This window comes from Lipophrys pholis (assembly GCF_963383615.2).
Source record: "Lipophrys pholis genome assembly, chromosome: 1".
Classification (NCBI taxonomy): Eukaryota; Metazoa; Chordata; class Actinopteri; order Blenniiformes; family Blenniidae; genus Lipophrys; species Lipophrys pholis.
This window is the reverse complement of record NC_137635.1, coordinates 17042792-17060725: the sequence shown is the minus strand read 5'-3', so window position 1 is coordinate 17060725 and position 17934 is coordinate 17042792. Positions and strand designations below refer to the sequence as shown.

Sequence of the window (17934 nt, the reverse complement as noted above, 5' to 3'; positions counted from 1 at the left end):
ATAGGATGTTTATTGTTTCTGGGTTTGTTTGTTGTTTTTTTGTTTTTTTTCCACTTGTTGATTACGTATGTAAAAGTATATATGTACAGTTTGTATGTAGACGACAAATGGTGAAACCTCAAAGTTTTGTTCTTCTATATTGCTGGATACAGCCACCGGACAGGGTGGGTGGGGGTTGTAATCAGAAGAATCGTTTTGGGGTTTTTTTGGTTTTGTTTTTTTCTTCCCTTGAGCCGGTCAGTCATTCCTCGTACACTGCTGCAAGAACTGGACACAGTGATGGAAAGACATCAAATAAAGAAAACTCTATATCTGTAGACACGTGTATGCTGTGAATGGACTTCATTTAATCTTCCATGTCTCTTTCTGCTGCTTTGCCTTTTCTTTCTGCCGCATATTTGAATGTTTTTAGTTCAAATTCTGTTGTGTAGCTTTGGTTTAGACCTTGAAAAGCTTTTGGTCCCCGGAAATTCAAGGTTATTCAAAATGGATTTTAAAACAAAAACACAAATTGTGAACATTTTAGAATGTACTCATATTTTTCTCGCACTAAAACTAAAGGGGGAAAGAAAGAAAGGAAAAAAAAGAAACTTGAATTGTCAGTATTTGTTGGATATTACACTATCATGTGGCCCAATACAGCTAAAACCTGTACTTTACGTGGCCCCTGAACCAACAGTTTAATTTTGAAAACAGAAAATGAAACCACGTTAAACACTTCAGTATGCAGCACTACTCAGGCCACAGCCATTAGATATTATTTGAGAAGCTTTTCTTTTTTTTTTTTTTCTTTTTTTACATAGGTTTAACCACATAAATCATCTTGTACAACAAAGAAAAAGTGTCAAATGTGAATATATGGCTTTACATATACATTCAGATATACGTAAGTTTTTAATGTTGTTTTTTTTTTCATTTGCAAGATATATACGTACATGCAGAGGGGCTATCATATACTTTTTATTTATTTTTTTTTAATGAAGGCCAGCTTGAATATAAAGCATAGATACATTTTTATGATGGGCTTTAATATGCAATATATATGCATTATTATGGAAGGGGTGGAGGGGGGTAATAATGTCATGCCATTCTTCTTTCACCGCACAGAGCTTCAGGTGAAGTTAAAAAGAGATTGTGGGTGGAGTTAATTACATTTACAGCCCGGGAGGAGCTGGGGTTTGACACTTGGCTGATTATTTACAGAAGAAATGATGAGCGGAACAGCAGGTGGCTGATGGAAAATGCTCTACCAATGCCAGTTTAAAATATACTCTCATCACAAGCTATAATTTGTCCATGCGCTGGGTGTTGATTTACGTCTTCCCGCTGCATTGCACAACAGTCCTATATTGGTGAATTTGGATCCGTTTGGATCATTGAACATCCTACGCGTTATTTAGTTGACACAGTACAACATGGATTTCATAAACGTAGATACGATGCATGATGATGCCAGCTGTATCTTTGGCGGAGCCTTTGGACATTGATGTGATCTGTCGGCTTGTTTGGACGTGGCATTGATGGGACGCCGATTGTTGTGTTGAATTTCATGGCGTTTGGATTGTTTAGTTTGTAGCTGTGCATTGCAGGGAATTCTTAAAGGGTTCCTGACACTTTTCAGAGAACAGATTCAGCAAGCCGGCCACAAATCCGTCTCAGATCCGACTACAGATTTGAACCTTGACGACCCATTTCCAATCTTCAACTCGAGACGATCGAAATCTTAAAGTGGAGCCGCTTTAAGAGCTCCTGCCAGTTAATCCTAGTCTTGATGTTATCAAATGTCCTCGGTTTGCAGTTGATTTTCTTATCACGTCCAAAATGTCCACAAACCAAATAAAGCCAGATGACTTGAAAAGGAAGAAAAATAAGAATAAGCAGCAGTAAGTCTTCTCCAGTTCTTTGAGAAGTTTAGGCCCTCAGTAAAGTGTGATTGGATTCCGATTGGTTTACCAATCAAGCACCCAGCAGATCGTCCTTGTTTGTTTCTGTTTAGTCTTTTGTGAAAGAAAGACCCTTTATTGTCCATTCTTACTGATGTATTTTTGCTGTTTTGGCCGGCTGGTCATATAAGATGCAAACGAGCCAGTTAACGTTTTTGATTTCCTTACACTCTCTCAAATCAGACAAGATTTTCAACATGTGTCCAGTACAACAACGTCAACCAACTCCTGGATCCGCCTGGACCTCTGGGCCGGGGGTCTGGTGGTGGTGGCGGTGGCTCCCCTCTGTCCAGACGGGACCACTGTTTTGGTTTCTCTGCAGGTTGGAAGGCTGAAGGAGGGAAATCTTGGCAGTCGACGGTCTGTCGTTGGCCTGATTGAAGGATTTCAGGTCAGGGAAGCAGTGGACGCACACGCAAGTCTCCGTTGGGATGGAGTCGTCTGTGGCCTCATAGCCTGGGCTTGGAACGGCTGCAAATGGGGAAGGAAGGAAAGTGGGCAAGACGCAGCAAACTCCATGGAAGGTCAGTAAGTCATGAGTAAGAGTACCGATGTGCCAGAATATGACACCGCTCACTTCAATAGACCCAAACTCCATTTCTATGAGCTCTGGGTAGTGTCAATGCTGATGCTAGTTTTTGAGGGTTTTTTGCACTTGGTCATGCCATAACCCAGATACTACTTACTAAGAAAGCAAGCTCAAGGTAGTGTCAAAAAAGAAGAACTAAATATAATACTACGATCTGGTCAACGATTTAAACTGACACCTACTATACACAACTGTACTACACAATTAAAACTTGCGGTAATATAGATTCGTACTACTCTATGCAATAGCTTATATTTTCCTACTAAATGTTGTACGAGATTACACAGAACTGCATCATGTTGTACTTTATAATATCCCCAACACTCTGCTATGCATTACCATATTGCATTATGTTTTTACTTTTCTGTCATGCATTCTGTACTGTTTCAATGAAGTTGATGTTCCACCAAGGAGGACTGTTCATTAGTGATGCAACAAATTTGCCTCAAATGTGTGTTTTTGGACTGGGGGGGGGGGGGACTAAAGTAGACAGAAAACCCATGGAGAACATCTGAAACAGAAATGTCCCCAGCAAAGACGAACCATGGGTCATTTTCACTGATGTACCAACCAGATCACCACTCTGCAGCCCACCCTTGTATACTAATGTGCCATTATTGATCACATTACATCAGGACACATCTTGTGGTGTGACCATACTTATGGTGTTGTGGATATCAGCAAAGGTGCTATACTTCTACTCTTTGGTTGTGATTCCCCTCACTCCGCTCCTCAATTTCCCCGCTGACCTTTGCCGTTCTTGCCCTCTTGGATCCCGGGGAGCCTGACCTCCCGCCTCGGCTGGAGCGCAGACTTCATCCCGCGGTTTCTTCCCTCGGACAGCGGTGGGTCGGCACTCTTCGCCTTCTTCCCCCTCAGCAGCACGGCCAAGGCCAGAGAGAGGCTGGAAAACAGCAGCAGCATGCACACGGCCAGGAGCGAGTAGAGCAGGAGGGCCGAGTCTTCCAGCGCCGGTGGGCCTCTGGTGCTGGGTACGTGAGGGGTAACGTCCAGCAGGGACGTCTGGGTGGTCATGGGAGACGGCAGGACTGCGAGGGAAACCATATGATCTCAAACGTAGAGAAAACTTTTCCATGTGGTTGAGTGACGAAGAAAGAAACAAAGCTTGAACAGCAGCAGGAGAATAAATAATTCAGAGTGGAGTGGAGGCTGGAGGGGTCAGTACTCACCGCGGCAGTGCTGGGAGCATGCTGCTGGATGTCGGCCACATACCTTGGTGCAGTTCATGCATTTCTTCACCAGGGGATCGTAGTAGTGGCCATGCAGGGCCTTACAGCGTGCCGACACTGACACAGGAGGGCAGAGTGGAGGGCAGTATGAACTATCGGTTAAACAGGCTTCAGACTTTCTATAAAAGTACAGTTAGAATATGATGTTATTATGGTTTAGACCTATCGTCCTGTTTGAATATTACAATGTTCATTACATTTTCAGCTACAAATGTCAGCCATTTAAATGTTTTTTGGTTTTTTTTTTTTTCTTTAGCAACAAACTCAGACTTGCATCTAATTCAGATAAAATACTGACTCTGTGTCAATGTTGAAGTTTGTGATCCAACACAAGCTCAGGACCAGGCCTGTTCTACAAAAAGTATACACTATACACACGGATACACTTTTGATAATAATAATGATAGTTGGCATGGTCTCAAAACGGTTGTTTTGTTAATGATTGTGTGACTTATAATGCGTTTTGGAAAGAAGGTGGTTATTGTGACGAGAGGCATTTTCTCATCTGGCAGCGTTTGACTTTTATTTGAAGATATAAGATATTTCATTCCAATTTTTTTGGTTGGTCTTTTTCATTCAGTGACTGTTCATCTCCCTTATTACACTTTTCTTTTTCTTTTTTTGCCACATTCATATCATTTTGCAATGATATTCCGACATGTTTAATATCTAACTCTACGGAATCAAAGTTCAGCACGTGAACATTCAACTGATACCATCTCAAGGTGAATTTTCTCACCTAAACAAGGTCTAATGCACACAAAGCTCTCGTTTAAATGCTCCTATTGGCAGGTGATTTAAAACCACGGTGTTATTCTTTGTTTGCAGTTTAAGCAATTTCTTACTTAATCAAGTTCTTTCATTTTTTTTGAAGAATTATTATTTTTTTTGCCATATGTCGCAGTGTTAACTCTTTTTGCACTTTAAAAAAAAAAGTGTTTTTACATTTTTGACCAGTTTTATCCAATATTATCTTCAAAAAAATCCTTTTAGACATTTGCTGCAAGCTGGTTTAGCTATTTTTAGACATTTTGACTAGTTTTAGCTTGTTGTAGCCTTTTTTTAAAAAGCATTTTTGGAATGTTAATAAGGATCGTTTTAGTTGCTTGAACCATTTCTCGCCTTTTTATTGTTTTACTAAAACATTCAACAGCTTTAATTGTTGGCTGTTTTAGCTCGTTGTGACCCCCCCCCCCCCCCACAGATTATTTATTTATTTATTTATTTATTTAAATTTCAGCTGCTTTATTGAAAATGAGTACCAGTTCTCAAACAAACTTGTTAAAATAAATGTTAAATTAAGTGAATTGAATGAGAGCTTTAAACTATTCGCTGTTTTTAATTATGCTAATTCTCCACATAACAGGTAAACCAATGTTGTTTGCAGTTTGTTTTTGTTTTTTGTTTGATGTAGTCTTTGGTACAAGACTGACGTCGAGATGTGGCTTGTTTCTGTGTTCCACTTATTGTGCCAGGATGAGAATCTCTATACTCACCGCAGTATCTGGAGCATCTGGCGATGACGTGTTGCTGCCAACACACTGTGTGACATTCTATGCAGTTTTTGAGCAAGGCATCCCAGAACTGACTGTCGCGGCAGTCGCCAGCCATCACTGACAAAACACACACACACACACAGATGCGATAAAGGAAGCAGCTGTCTTCTTCATGTCGGCACCTATAGATATGTGAAAGGTGTCTGTGTGAGGGTAAAGGCATAGATTCATTGTAAGATTCTTTTAATTGACGTTAAATCTATCCATGGTCTGGGAACACCCCTGGACTCTAAACTGTCTACCTGTTCTTAAAACCAGGCTGGAGCTCAGATGGGACTGTGCCTTTAGGCTTCCTAGACTAGGGAACAATGTCCAACTGAATAACAGACCGACTGCAGCTAAATAGACGGTAAGAAATGTTCTCTTCTGGCTGTTCCCTTCCAATCATGGAGGTGTTTATCTCATCATTTAGAGTTTACTGTTGTGTATTTTTTTTTTTTTTTTTTTTTTTTTTTTGCTTTAATGAAAGGAACAAAACTGAATGAATGAATAAATCTCTTTTTGTATTTTCTGTACCAAGTGTCAAGCACTTTGGTTTTAAAGCACTTTCTAAATAGGGGAAGACTGGAAATTATGTTACAACCCATAAAAATGTAATTTGTAGTGCTCCACTATGCTACATTATGCCATACTCTATTATACTGCACTAAACTTTATTATACTATGCCATACCACTCTTTATTTTATCCTACTATACTATACTATACTATACTATACTATACTATACTATATTGTGGTATACTATGCTCTACAATGTTGTGCCATGCTACGCTATACCATACAATACTATGGTATATTATGCCATACTCTTGTTATACTGCACTATATTATACTGTACTATACTAGATTAGAGTATGATGCAATATAATATAGTACAGTATAATATACTGCACTATATTATACTGTACTATATTATATTGCATCATACTCTAATCTAGTATACTATACTCTATTATGAGATACTATGCTCTACTATATGATATGCCATGATATACTATACCATACCATGTTGTCCTTCACTACATTATGTCACACTCTGTGATACTATGCTATGCTATACTGTTCGGGATGACATGACCCCCCAAAAAAAAGAAAAAGACTGTTGTGCTACGTTATGCAAGACTGGACATTTTCATGGAATAATAAAAAGAAAGTGGATTTGATTATCTATTATCAGTAAATGGGAAATGGTTCTTGACATAAAAGCGTTTTAACTGCTCAAGGAATGAGAGGCGTGTGAACTTGAACAGCGTGTGCGGCAGTGGAAGTGGTATTTGTGCTTTTATTTGTAGTGTGCCAGAAGTAAAGGAGACGGGGTTACAGAGAAAAAGAAAGTTCGGAGACATTCAGAACCAGTTCCTTTGTACGAAACCAGTGCAAACTCTTTAGAATCGCAGAAATCAAACCGTCTGCTCCACCTTAGCACATTATAATATAGACGCACCCTTCCTTACAGAGGGCATGCCTTTTGGACTAGTTTGCTCCGCTCCAGCGAGCACTGAGTCAGCGGAGTGTGAACCTCCTCCACCCTCCACTGCTGTCACACATGGAGCTGAAAAGCCTTATAAGACTTATTCTCGAATATATCTGTCACAACTCAATAAGCAGCTCCCAGCAGCTTCATTATACACACTATTAAACTGCATAGTGGATTCAGTCTATCGTAAATATGCTGACTTATAAATGTCACCAATATGCAGCATAGTTCACCTTTGAGAGATTTCTGCAGATTCATGACCTCAGCTTTCGATCCCCACCTGTCCACAGACGCTGCAGTGGGCTAGAAGGGTTGCATGGGGAGCTCGCTTACCTGGAGAAGGAGGTCGTGAGGATTCTTCATTTGAGAGCGACGAGATGCTGTCTCAGCCTGGAGGCTGACTTGGACACGAACTCGCTGTGTGTTCTGGGACTTCCCCCACTCGTCTGTGAGGAGGATCCCTCATCTGAACACACCCACCTTTTCTCAATCAAACCATTGACCATATTAGCACCTAAGGAAGTACTTAATTTGGTCCACTCATAAGAATCCCGCCGCCCCCTCCTTTTTTTATTTTTACAATCGTAATTTTTGCTGCATGTTTTAATCAAATTTTGTTTTTCACTGGGCGTTTTATTAGGTTTCTTGCCGTGTAGTGTCAAGGTGAGTGGTTCACTTCACCAGCAGATGGACTGCCGACTAGTGATGGACATATATATATATATATATATATATATATATATATATACATATTTTTCTTTTCTTTTTTTTTTTTTACTCCGCTCACCCATAATCCCAACGGACCTCCAGCCTTTGAGAGTCCTTGCGCTCTGTAACTCCCTCTGTGACGTTGTTGACCATCATAACCTTTTAACAATTTATGAATATTTTGACTCTTTCAACCTTTTTGACTTCTTTTTAGAAATATTCTTAGCCTGCTTTAAAACTAGAATTCTTAGTTTGTGTTGTTTAAGAAACCAACTTGCTGTTTGGATTGGCGACACACTGCAAGCTGCCGTACTCACCCCCCATTACACTCCTGTCATAGCAACTTAAATTTGGACAAACCTTCATTTCTAATCTTTTTTTTATTTATTCATTTTTTCTTTTGCAAAGAATGGTTTATTATAATTCTCACTTGGTAGGGAAATTAAACATTCAAAGTGTCCTTATGGTCAGAGTTTATTAGTTAAGCCCAATCTGAAGTCTTGTTGGTCTAAAGCCCATCACAGATTCAAACTTCACCTGTGGAAAAATACTTAAATTAACACATTCATGTATAAAAACAAACCCATCACTTTCTCTCGAGCTATTTCTAATTCTGATTAATCAAACACAAGTGAAGCTATTTGTTGTTCCTGTAACAGGATAATCGACAAGGCTTTTGTCTGTAACTTTGTCAGGTTTTCTGGTTTTTGAGGATCGACCTTGTTACTACATTCGATCACTGTCAATACCAACCAACGTCAAGAGTGTTCTGGCTTTTTCAAGGGAACAGTTTAAGGCTCTGGTATACAACTGGCAGAGTCCTCGATTGCTTTTTTTTAAACGTGGATCATCTCGATACCATGAACTATTCAAAAACGGACTACAGAGTTTCCACACTTTGGTTGTCTGAGGAGGGACTGCAGTGGAGGGAAAGTTGTGACTGGACCCACTTTCTTTACATCACTTTGAAACTGTTGGGCTTTTCCCCTGCATGTGTTTCAACCTCCGCTGAGCACTGAACAGGACTGAGACGTTTTGCCTGGGCCTCACTTCTCTGTACGTCCGGACATGTGCAGCCACATGTGAAACCAGCGCCAACAGAGACGTTAGTCCCGCGTAGCATTTCTGTGCAGCTGTCAGAGAGGACGGAAACGGCGGGCCGAGAAGTCATCAGAAGGTGCTAGTTTTGCTTTACAAATCCCTCGTTTAGTAGAGCGAGCAGGAGAAGTCGAGCAACTCCTGAAAACGACAGGTGGAGTCTTCTTCCGGGTATTTGGAAAGCCGTGAAAGGTTGTCCAGATATGACCTGATCCTTAAGTTTATCCAAAGAAAATGAACTCTGTCATGATATTTGATTATTTTATTTGATTTAATTTTGTTAAACTTTAACTTGTTTTTTTGTTTTTTTTTCTTAATAAACCCTGCAAGGTGCCCACTACACCCACTGGGAGAAAGTTGGGGTTTGGTGTCTTGCTCAACGACACTTCAACATGTGGACACAGGGAGATGGGGAATCGAACCTGCAACCTTCCAATTGAGAGATGACCACTATATACAAATGGATGCACAGCAAAGCTATAATAAGGTGTAAAAATGGAAAACTTGCTGCATTTTTATTGTCAGTTTACGTGACCACAGTGCTCGGAACCACTGAAAATGCAACTTTTTGAAAACTGCTCCCAACGTGGAACATTTTGACAATGCTCCTACAGCTTTTGTACCTGCCAGCTTGACCCAATACCAACAACTCTAGTCAAATCATGTGTCTCCTCCACCTCACCTCTGATAACCACCGTCATCTGCTCATCTCTCGCCTCTGGTTCTGTTCCTCCAGCTCTCAAATCTGCCGCCATTACCCCAGTTTGAAAAAAAAACAAACCCTGGCTCAGACCCAAACAACTTCAATAACGTCCGTCTCGCAATTACCATTTCTTTCTAAGATTCTGGAAAAAAAATGTTGCGTCCCAAATCCACTGTAATCTCTCCGACAACAACCTCTATGAAGAGCTTCAGTCTGGCTTTGGTTTCCACCATTGCACGGAAACAGCTCTCATTAAACTCATTAACGACCGTCTGGTAGCAGCTGACTCTGGTATATTATCTCTCTTCGCCCTCCTTTTCCACCTCAATCTGAATGCGGTGTTTGACACCATCTCCCACTCCATCCTCCTCCACAGATTGGAATCCATACATGTTGACTAGTTCACGGCATACCTCTCTGGCTGCACTCAGTTTGTTCAATTAAAATCTTATAAATCCCAGCTGTCCCCCCTCTCCTCCGGTGTTCCCCAGGGCTCTGTATTGGGCCTCATCCTCTTCATCATCTACCTGATCCCCTTTGGCCATATTTTCTGGAGGTATAATATTCAATTTCACTGTTGTGCGGATGACACCCAGCTCTACCTTTCCACCAACCTTCCTTCAGAAACTGTCTACAGGACATCAAATCCTGGTTCTCCCTTAACTTCCTCATACTGAACCGTGACAAAACAGAGGTTCTGCTTATGGGTCCAAGTCCACCCTCACTAAAGTTCTCAGTCTTTCCATCACCATTGACAACTTCTCTGTTTCTCCTTCACCTCAGGTTAAGAGTCTGTGGGTCATCCTCGACAGCTCGCTATCATTTCAAGCTCACATCAATCACACCACTCGGTCAGCCTACTTCCACCGTCTTCGCCCCCCCCCCTCTCATGCAGCAGCACCGCCACACTACTCCACGCCCTGGTCACCTCCTGCCTGGACTACTGCAACTCCCTTCTGTCTGGTCTCCCTCTCAAATCTCTTCATAAACCCCAGCTGGTCCAACACGGCCCCCCCAATCATCACCCAAACTCCTTTCATTCATCACATAACCCCAGTTCTTCATCAACTCCACTGACTTCCTTTCCAACGGCCCTTCAATTTCCAAATGTTAGTCCTGACATTCAAGGCTCTTCATAACCTCTCTCCTCCTTTCCTCACTGACCTCCTCCACATCCACACACCCGGCCGCTCGCTCAGACCTGTCTCCTCTCTGTCCTCTCTCTGTCTCCTCTCTGTCTCACTGTCCCACTGGCCACCATGGGGTCCCGAGCCTTCACCCGCTCTTCCCCCCCACCTATGGAACCCCCTCCCACCAAACCTCAGAGACATTCAATCCCTGGACTCTTTTAAAACTCACCTAAAAACGTATCTTTTTAGACAAGCCTATTCTTCTTAAATCTATTTCAGTCTATGTTTTTGTTTTGTTTTATTGATACTACTATGTTTTTACTTGTTTTTAAGTGCAATTTTAACATGTAATGTAAAGTGTCCTTGGGTGTATGAAAGGCGCTAATAGATCAAATGTATTATTATTTTGAAACTCCCATGATGATCTTATGAATTAGTCAAGTGAAAACAGTTTAATACCTAAAGTGAGCAAAGTCGTTGGAACAGGCTACAATCTGTTGCTAAACAAACCCCTGATGAGGTCATAAATGAGAGACAGACATTTGGGCAGGCTAAAGTGGACGTCCAGGAGCCCACATATTGTACTGTATGTCAATGTGCAAATTTACTGTCGTCTGTTGCCTGTGTTCTCCTGAAGCCCCGTGTCTGATTGATGCTCTGATGTGACTCACCTGTGCCTGAGTGTGTGATTGTCCTCACCTGGGGACTGCGCTATATATTGGGCATGAGCTCTGTGCCGCGTTGCCAGTTCATCTGTGTTTTTCCGTGTTGCTCTATTCCCTGTGTTCCAATTTCTTGGGGTTTTTAAAATCCCTTTGCTAGTTTTGTTCCCTATTATTTATCAAAAGGAGCGCTTGTCTTGTAACCTCGACAAAAAAATGTTGACTTAAAGAAAACATTTCAAATTTTAAAAAGTATCCCGGATGAGACTATGAACCGAACCTCCACGGACAATCAGAAGACTGATTGTCGACTGAGGAGCACAGTTAAAGACACACAGGTCACATCTGGACTTCCAGTCATGAAATGATATTTGAAAGGGCCATTGAGAAAAGATTTCTTCAAGGAAGATATCTCATGGAGGAAATCACTTAAGAAAAGTGAGGTCTGCCTTTCCTTTGAGGAAACTAAGAAAAGACATGTGATCATTCCGTGAAATCCATCTGTTGATTAGCGGATGATGAAATGAAAAAAAAAAAATAACCTGCAGGCCAATGAAAGAAAAACTGACCGACTTGATCTCGAACGGACTTGCCTAACATGAAGTCCGGCAATGTACAGGTAGTTCATGATCAATAGTGATGTATAGAAGAAGCCTTCTTCAGTCGTGGGACTGCTTTAAAAAAAAAGAAAAAGAACCTGAGCAATATGAAGCATGTACATTCATCTGTATGAAAACCATGCAAACTCATCTTGATTCCACTGAAAACAAAAGTGAACATTTCTGAAAAGTTGAATTTGAGGAAGCTGGTACAATGATGACTCGGCTCCACGATGAGTCACAGTGAAACCAAAAGATTTGTCATCAGATGGTCCTTGATCGTTAGAGAAGTGTTTTATACGGTGGGGAAAAATATATCGGAAAGTTGTTGCTTTTGAAAGGTGACATTAAAGTTGACTGAAAATGTAATTAGCAGATCTACTGGTGAACTCTGGCTAAGATCTGAAGGTAATAAAACTTAACCTGCAACAGTTGTTGAACTTATGGTTTGGCACTTACGTTTTTCCCCGTCTTCTTAATGGCTCACCAACAAATTTGGTAATAAAATGTGTGTTTTAAAAGAATAGGTAATGGTGTTTACCATTGGACTCTTTCTTCACGCCAGGATTTCTTCAGAAAAGACATTCCAATGACACCCAGATTGATTTCCCGCTGCTTTGCCCCCCTCCCAGAGCTCGCTCACAAACCCCCAGGGGGACCCCTAGCTTTGTGTTATCAGTCTCACAGCATCAAACACACTGCATTCAAAACATCAGGTAGGCAGGTACAGTTTGTTCCGCATTGCTGCGCTTCTCAAAAGTCTCCAGAGGAGCTGCATGTCAGTCATTGATTATAATGAGGAAGGAGTGTGCAAGGGCGTCTGCGAGCAGCTTTTTTTATTTCAACGTGCAAATGAAAGAAGGCATCGAAAACAACACCAAAAGTCAGACTACGGCATGTTTGGAATGAGAAATGTACTCTTTTTGCATTGTCTTACCAAACAGAAACCTGAGCTCATCCGGAATACACTGGCTGCAGGTGGGTAGTCAAATTCTGAAAAAAGGAAAAGGAAGCCCTGAGTAAAAAAGAGAATTTCTTTTTTGTGTGAAACAATCCAAGCCATTGTTCATGTTCAACGCATAATTACCTAAAGACCTTGACTGGCCTGCTTTTGAAATTGTTGAAAAAAACAAACTTTTAATATTTCTACATCATGTATACTTGAGAATTAGTGTTTGAATGTTTTTGTATTTTACAGGAACAGATCGTTTTACTTCAGCTATCAAGCTCCTCTCACCAGCTTCCAGTTTTAGTTAGGGAGGCTGACAGTCATCAAGGTTAGGCTCAAGACTAAATAAAGCTTATAGTTGGGGCTGGTTTGGGCCACCCTGGACCATATTGTAGTGAAGCTGCTGTAGGTTTAGACTGCGAGGCCTGCACTCACAGATTTAGTTTAATTTAGAAAAGGAATTTCTGATGTTGCAATGAGTTAATATTGAATGTGTAATTCCTTACACACACACACACACACACACACACACACACACACACTCACACACACACACACACACACACATATATATATATATATATATATATATATATATATATATATATATATATATATATACTTGAAAGAAAAAACTGGATAGACTGAATTTCCACTCCTTTTATAATCATTTAAGTTCACGCTTTTATGAGCATGACCTTACTGCAAAGTTCTGCATGTTTCATCCACACCCAGCAGATGGAGACAGCCTTCAGCATATAAAAAGACAAAATAAAGTGCACAATTACCACTAACGTGCTCCTCAGTGCTTGTGCTACTGTGACACATTGCAGAGGTTCACGCACCATTTCCCCTCTTGGTATTACCGCCATTATCTCAAAGAAACCCTCATCAGCTGCGAGCCGGTAGTTGCCAAGATAGCAGTGAGATAACGTTGCCGGGAGCTGTGCTCAGGTAGAGGGGGATGAAAAAAAGCCCTTGTAGTAGAGAAGGAAGTTATTGACAAATGTATGAAGAGGTATGATGAAAGGAAGAAAAGTCTGCACGCTGTGCCGGGCTCCCCTGAAACGTCCGCCGAGACGACTGAACAGTGTTTCCAGCCACGAGGGCCGTCTTTGTCGGATCAAACCGGCGTGGAAGCGCTTCCATGTTTTCTTCCTTTTGCACAGCGCCGCCGGCAGAATCTGCTCTCACCTGCACGGAAGGAAGGACCTCTGATGTTTTGCTTTCAGCGCTCTTGTGAAGTTCCGCTAAAACAAACATGCTTCCCCTGTCAGAGCTGTTTGTTCTTCTTCATGCGTTTCTCCTAAATTATAGAGAACGTCTATCACTAGAGTACTAAAGTACTTCCAACTTTAAAGATTCGGTTCAGTCATGAGCTCTCAACCTCAAAGTGAGACTGGAAACAAACATCTTTGACAATATAACAAAGCTTACTGTTAGCTTCTGTCGGCGACAATGAGACCATTTTTCAGTATCTGACGTGTGAACCTGTTAGCATGGGGCATTAGCTATAGCATTCTAAAGCCAATTAAAGCGACAAGCAGCGATGAATGGGCGAGGTTTGTTGTACGTCAGTGTGAAACCATTGCTTTCATATGAGTTTTCAAGTTTCCAAGTTTGTAGGTGGTGCTGTGCAGCCATTCTTGCCCCGCCCATGTCTGAAACCAATAAAATACACAAACTTTCGCAAAGCCGGAATTTTGCGCCAAATTTTATCCTCCCAGGTCTCATCATTGATCTTTCATGAATTTTTCAACATTTCCAGGTGGCGCTGTGGGGCCTTGTTGCCCCTCCCATATCTGAAACCAATGAAATACATACATTTTCACGAGGCCTGGTCTTTGTGCCAAATAACTTCCTCCTACATGAAACAAAAGTGTTTTCATTCATTTTTTTCAAGTTTGTAGGTGGCGCTGTGCTGCCTCTTTGCCCCACCCATATCTGAAACCAATGAAATATGTGAATTTTTCAAACTATCTTTTTTCTGCTGTTGGTTGTTACACATCACTTCCTGTTTCACGGCGAACCATCAGATATTCATTGGAGCGCCATGGCCATACCCATTGAGATTAAAGTTACTTTTTTTTTTTTTACTTAGTTTTTATTTATTTCAGCTAACACAGTACAGTAAAAAAAATTTAGAGTTTCTCTACTACACAACCATTTTTAAATCTGTAAACTTCAGGTAAAATAAAAATAAAAATGAAAGCAGACAAAAACAAAGAAGCAACATAGTAAGGCAATACATAAAACAACAACAACCCGGCAAGCACCCAAGAGGTTAAACCAGAAATTATACCAAAATAAAACAAATGTTAGCAATAGACAATATTGTAGTTTCTCTTTAAGACACATCCAGTTACATGTATACATATCCACTGTATATTGATAACATGTCTAAATTCCGGATAGAGACATGTAGAAAGATACAAGGGTAAACAAAAATCCTAACTACCAATGACAAACAACAAAAATAGTAGAAACAAAAGAAAGTACACCACAAATCATCCCCATCCAAAACTCAGATACATGGTGCAAAGTCAGTTTCCAGGAGTACAGGTACAGTACATGGTGCAAACACTCAAGGTATCAGAGATTATAGTTACATTTTGATACGGTTAAATCAGGAAGGACTTGTTCAAGCTGTACAAATTTCACATTTTCCATCCTGCGTTCAGGTCATTGCTCTACTTTTCCTCTCATTTTGGCCTATTTCTTTTTACTTTTAGTAACTTTCCACCTCTTGGGTGCGGTTTTGTGACTTTTTGTGGTAGTTTAAGTGTTTTTCCTTAAGATTGCTTGGCAGATTAATAATAATTTACACCGACCTGGATTATAGCTGGGGTTTATTCCAAGAAGAGACCGTTGAAACAAACACATTTTCTCATTAACGTGGTGCTATACTTGGCTGAGAGACCACATTTCATTTGGTGTATGAAGACCTTTGAAAAGAAAAAAGTTTGGTAGTCACGCTTCTCCATTTGGATGGGTTTCTCTGAAAACTTTAATGAAGTTTTTGGCAACTTCAGGTTGAGAGCGTCACTCCCACTCTCCATCCTTTGGTAATTTCTTTTATAGTGTTTTTATTACCTGTGATTCCAGAAGATGGTGTTTTTCCTCTAAAAACGCTTCACTTCACAATGTAAGAAATCTCTTCCATAGAGAGGACTGATAGGTTAGTGTAGTACATCCAGAGGTTTTTTTTTTTTTTAAATGAAAAAAAACAAAACAGAAACAAAATCTAAAGTTCTGATCATTATATAAATAAAATGATGTACAATGTGTTCACTGAAGTTAAAACCTGACCCGTACTTTGTTTTATCTCTTGAGAGGACAATGCGACAATCCCCCTTTTCTTCCTTCAGCTTTCAACCCTCCATTTCGTCTCACCTGCCACCGCCACCGCCGCCGCCACGATGAGACGCCCCCGTGCACGATTCGCTCGTCACAGCAGCGGGTCTTCAGCCGTGCAAATTGGCACCCGGTTGCGGCGTCGTGAGTCACACCGTGGCGACACGAGCAGGAGGAGAAACGAGACGTGATGTGAGGGAATGCTGCTGCCAGGAGGCATCAGATTGAGTCTCGCTGTGGATCGGGGGATGTTAAAATATATTCACAATAAAGCGTGGAGAACAGACATACGAGGAGTTTTATAGAAGCTAATGCTCAAGGGAGGATTGTTAAACCTCTGTGTCATATTGCAAGGTCTTGACCTTATTATGTAACGTGCTGTAATTGAATAAAAATGAACGATTGAAATAAGTGAACGATAGATTGTCGGTTATAAACCTAAACAGAATTGTCATGACTGCAGACGCCTCACGTGCGATGATTTGCTGATTCAAAGATCCAAAAATGTGTTAAAAAGATCTATGTTGAAGCAAAACAATGAAACGATTGTTAGGCCTTATACTACAGCTTGAGAGAAAGTTATGGTTAAAATAAACAAAGCAGCCAATTCACCCATTATTGCAACCCCTCTATTCTCATAAGATATGGTAATGACAATAATTTTAATAACCTTAAACGAGAAAAAAATGTTGCAGTCAGAGAATGTATAAAATCTAATTCTTTTTTTATATGTAGCCCAGAAAACGGCCAATAGGGGCAAAAATAGAAAGTTCCTTAATACACACATACTGAAAAGTATACGATAATATGATTACTCGCTTTAAAATTTGCCATCCATCTTAAAGAAGTCGTACTGATTCTACATTCAGGTGCTAAATTTGCAGAAACTGCATTTGTCAATGGAAGACAACCCGTAACTACCATCAGAATAACAATCACTGTCTTATTCATACTTTGGTGTAAAGGGATGATTCTGTCTGAATAAGGCTCAATCAGTCAGGTGGACTGTGCCGACAGAAGAACAACTAATCTTAACCTGGACTGATTCAAAGTGGTTTTTCCACTCTAACGTTTGACCTGATGAGTGCCATTCTGTAAACAAATTTATCGCATCTCTGCATTTGATACAAGAAGCACTATTCTTCAAATTAAAGGGGCTTTGGTAGATGATTGAATCTATAAATAAATGTCTGTGTTGGCGCACATGTTTTTTTTATTGTGTTTTTTAATTTCACTAAGAATAACCTTATCATTAGCTTTGGTCGCAGCTGCAGGTTTAGTATTGACGAGATACAAAACACTTGAATTGATGCATAAAGTTCTTATTGTGTATTTCGTAGTTTTCTGAGCATCCATGCATAACATCCATTACCATTAGCCTGTTACTGCTGTCAGCAATAACGTTAAACCGTGTCAAAAGCGAATGAAAGATATGGATGTTTTCGCTTAATTTGTACGGTGTCATGTCTGCTCTTCGTCTCCACGTGCCAGTTGTGACAACTTAAATGATGAGTTTGAAGTATTTCTGTGTTGAGGAATGCCGAACTCCACCGATCCTTTACTGGGTACAATCTGCGGCATGTGGTCGTCTGCATCCTGTGTTTGGGAATCGAGGAAAAAAAAAAAAAACTTGGGAGTTCCTCCAGAGGATGTTTGCCTGAATGATATACAGAGAGGACGGGCCCCCTCTAGTTGCATTTCCAAGAACCCATCGAAGAGATGCAGCTGTCATCAGTCAAACACAACAAGGCTCACTCACTGACACACACAGGTTTGACCACGGTCTGCCTTTTAATCGCAGAGACAAGGGCATTGGTCTGCCCATTACAATCATTGATCACATCATAATCTACGGTATGCAACATTAAAGAGTCACAAATAAAACATCTGTTTCCAACATCGGATTACACAAACGA

General features: G+C 40.7%; 1 protein-coding gene across 2 annotated transcripts; it reads right to left on the bottom strand.

The window, feature by feature from the left end:
- Positions 1 to 797: 797 nt before the first annotated feature.
- Positions 798 to 7324, bottom strand: tnfrsf13b (TNF receptor superfamily member 13B). 2 transcript variants are annotated; one of them, XM_080472193.1, is made up of 5 exons: positions 7149 to 7324; positions 5279 to 5395; positions 3723 to 3839; positions 3282 to 3581; positions 798 to 2414 (listed from the first exon to the last, which is right to left on the bottom strand). In XM_080472193.1, the coding sequence occupies exons 2-5, from the start codon at positions 5391 to 5393 to the stop codon at positions 2161 to 2163; spliced, it is 786 nt and encodes a 261-aa protein (XP_080328319.1). In that variant the 5' UTR covers positions 5394 to 5395; positions 7149 to 7324; the 3' UTR covers positions 798 to 2160. The 2 variants fall into 2 exon arrangements, with proteins under 2 accessions (XP_080328319.1, XP_080328320.1); XM_080472194.1 differs by having other exon boundaries at positions 5279 to 5460; positions 7149 to 7216.
- Between the last annotated feature and the right edge of the window lie 10610 nt (positions 7325 to 17934).